The sequence below is a fragment of the Fusarium phalaenopsidis genome (genome assembly GCF_050370095.1).
Source record: "Fusarium phalaenopsidis strain FUZ10S chromosome Unknown contig_32306, whole genome shotgun sequence".
Taxonomy (NCBI): Eukaryota; Fungi; Ascomycota; class Sordariomycetes; order Hypocreales; family Nectriaceae; genus Fusarium; species Fusarium phalaenopsidis.
Genome location: NW_028145403.1, coordinates 111,270 through 114,284, shown reverse-complemented (window position 1 = coordinate 114,284; position 3,015 = coordinate 111,270). Strand labels below are relative to the sequence as shown.

Below are 3,015 nucleotides of genomic sequence, written 5' to 3'. Positions count from 1 at the left end.
ATCATCCACCCAAACACACAGCATGAACCCCCTGGCGACGACCCGAGGCCGCTTCTTAACACGTACTACCGCGTCGTCGAGGAATACACCAACCGAAAACTGACTGTCGCCTCTGATAAGCTGCCGGCCATTGCCGGAATAGCCTCCATCCTCGCGCCCAAACTAGGCCAATACCTCGCTGGGCTGTGGGCCCACGATATTCATTCTGGATTGCTGTGGTCAACTGCCGGCGGACCGTTATTAGAAACATCTCGTGCGCCATCTTGGTCGTGGGCGTCGAAAGACGGGCGAGTTTCAATTCCTGGCTATGTGTCGGATTCCCAATACAGTCTTGATGAATGGAAGCTCCAAATACTGGAATACGACATCAGCTTGAGAAACCCAGACATCCCTTTCGGAGAAGTGACAGGAGGGCAAATCATCATTCAGGGGTGGACAATGCCCCTCGTCGAGAGGAAAGACGCCGTTATTCCATTTTTCGGTGGCGGTTGGCTGAAGTTTGATGCTGGAGCAAAAGAGATGGGCATGATTTTATCTAAGGACTCGGACTTGGGAACTTGCCTTATCTACCAGAATCGGAATTCCAACACCGCTGCTGAAAAATCCACCCATCAGTTTTCAGCTAACGAGGACAAGTTTGAGGGGCAGGTTTATGTTGCGCTCATGGTCGTAGCAAGGCGTGGCTTACGGGCTATGCTTTCTTGGGATATATCAAAAGGTTTACGAGATGTAGTTGGGATAGATGGCTTGGTTCTCTGTCCACAAGGTGAAAATTACGTGCGAGTAGGAAGGTTTAGCTGCTCCCTGGATGAGGATTCTTTGGGGGATTGGCCGCAGATGTGGGTAAAGCAAAAATTAGTCCTGGTATAGTATTACTCCAATGGAATTACATATATTATGTGAAAGTCAGAGAGTAGCCTGGCTAAGCAACACACAAGACTCGACAGACGGGATTTGCCCTTCTTATTTACCCACACTAATTATAATTACCAATCAATTGGTTCCGACTTGATTGGTTTATCAAAGAAAGACGTCAACTCTGTACCAGCCTTCGAGTCGCTCGCAAACTCTGGATACTCATCGTACGCCAAAAATCCAGTTCCATCATAACACCCGACATACTCGGCATCGATTTCATTACCCTTTGGGATTCCTAGGTCCACCCAGAGCAGCAGATCACCACCCTCACAGGCACCCCCAGGGCCATATGCAGTCATGAACTGTCGCCTCAGCCTCACATGGACTTTATCCCAACGCCCCAGGTGTTCCATCTTGGAAAGGTCAAGCCAGAAGAGTATCTGGGCCTGGCGTATATAATCTAGGCCTGGGAACAAGGCAGAACCATTTGTGTTGGCCTCACCGTGGTGGCCGATCGTGCCGTTTGTGTCGTTCGCAGTCTGGCTTCTTTGACCAACTGTCTCGCTTGTTGCCCCCAGCATCTTGCCACTTGTGAATCCGTGGCAGGCTCTTGCAGATATCATACCCTGCTGGTGACCTGCTGTGACAACATTTGTAACCCATTGCTTGGTGAGGCCAGCAAAGTTCTCGTCCCAATATTCGCGTTCTTTATCTGGCATGAGACTGTAGTCTTGACCTTCGACTACCATGCAGATATTGTCCGGGAATTTGGTCATTCTAGTCCTTCCGTATCGAATCTTGGCCGTAAATGGCCTCGGCTCGGGTGACTTAGAGAGAGGAGACGCGAATTTGTCATCGGGAGAGTCAGGCGTCATACGTGATCGATATGCTCCCCAGTAACCCGTCTTCTCGGTGAGAGGGATAGATTCTCCGCAATGCCCAAAGCCGGATGGCCGCTCAGCATTGGACTCATACATGGCTCTGGTTGCGGGCAGGCTGATTGTTTCTCTCCAGAAACCGGCGTCGTCAGGAAGAGAATTCCAAAATGACAACGTATCGTCACTGATCCACCACGACTTGAAAGACTGTGGGGAGGACCAGTAGCTCATCCAGATCTTGGAGGGGAGATCATTCTGTTCGAATTCGTCAACGTGGAGGGCTGCATCCTTGATGAGGCCTTCGAACTTGTTGATAAGGTCTAGTTTGGCTGCACTGGGTGATTCTGCCTGGTATTGACAGCCAAAGAGAGAAACTGTAAAGTGATGTGCTGCAGGGAAGCGTGATCGAAGCATGGTGAGATGGATTAAGAACTGACAGGTAGATGGACTTGAGGCATGAGCAGATTCTCTTGACAGTATGAGTGTCACAAGAGCCGTGTAATCGACGGTATATATACATGCCGGCTCTCGGTCCGCCTCTTTTCTCCATTTGCCTCTACCTGCTGTTTCACTCTATCGCAACACACCGTCTCTACTATCGTCGGACCGAGCTGGATAAACAGTATCCGGGAGATAAGTTCAGTATTGAATCCTATTCGGAAACTGTGGAATTAACAATTCGGAATCAGACTGAATCCAATCAGATGCCCAGAAATTCCGACACTTTAACCACCTCTAGACAGGCACCGAAGCTAGACGAGTAGCGCCTGAATATTTATTACCCAGCAGCTAACTTGAATCGATAGTGTTTGATAGGCATGACGTAATTACAAATTGAATACTCACTCTTCTTTCAGTGGATAATACCGAATAATGCCTAATCAAGCAATCTCGTCTCTCGATCCCGATCTTCAGCATTGCGCAGACAGCCTTGCGCATGATCAGCCAGAACACATTATACAAGATTTGTGCCAGTGCTGCAGGCGACAAACAGTCAGGGACAACCCATAGGACAAGCATAGCCTTGCTTGACCTACATATCTTATTGACCAATTTGACGGTTGTTGCTTTGCACCTGTTTTTAGGAAAGGTATCTGAAATTGAGGTTCATACACATGCATACACATGCCGAAACTTAACTTTTCATCCGGAAGAGACTGTTTGTTCACCATTCCATTCATAGAATGATGCTCGAACCCTTGATCCCTGACATCCAATTCAAAGACTTCAACGGCTCGAATACCAAAGACATATACCACTTGTTAGTCTTGCCATCTTC

At 48.4% G+C, this 3,015-nt stretch overlaps 1 protein-coding gene across 1 annotated transcript; it reads right to left on the bottom strand.

The window, feature by feature from the left end:
- Positions 1-986: 986 nt before the first annotated feature.
- LRP88_10875 (heme-containing dehydratase protein) lies at positions 987-2,150 on the bottom strand (the record flags this gene model as incomplete). Its single annotated transcript, XM_083247323.1, has 1 exon — positions 987-2,150. One exon carries the CDS (start codon positions 2,148-2,150, stop codon positions 987-989), a length of 1,164 nt encoding a protein of 387 aa, XP_083096471.1.
- Positions 2,151-3,015: the final 865 nt, after the last annotated feature.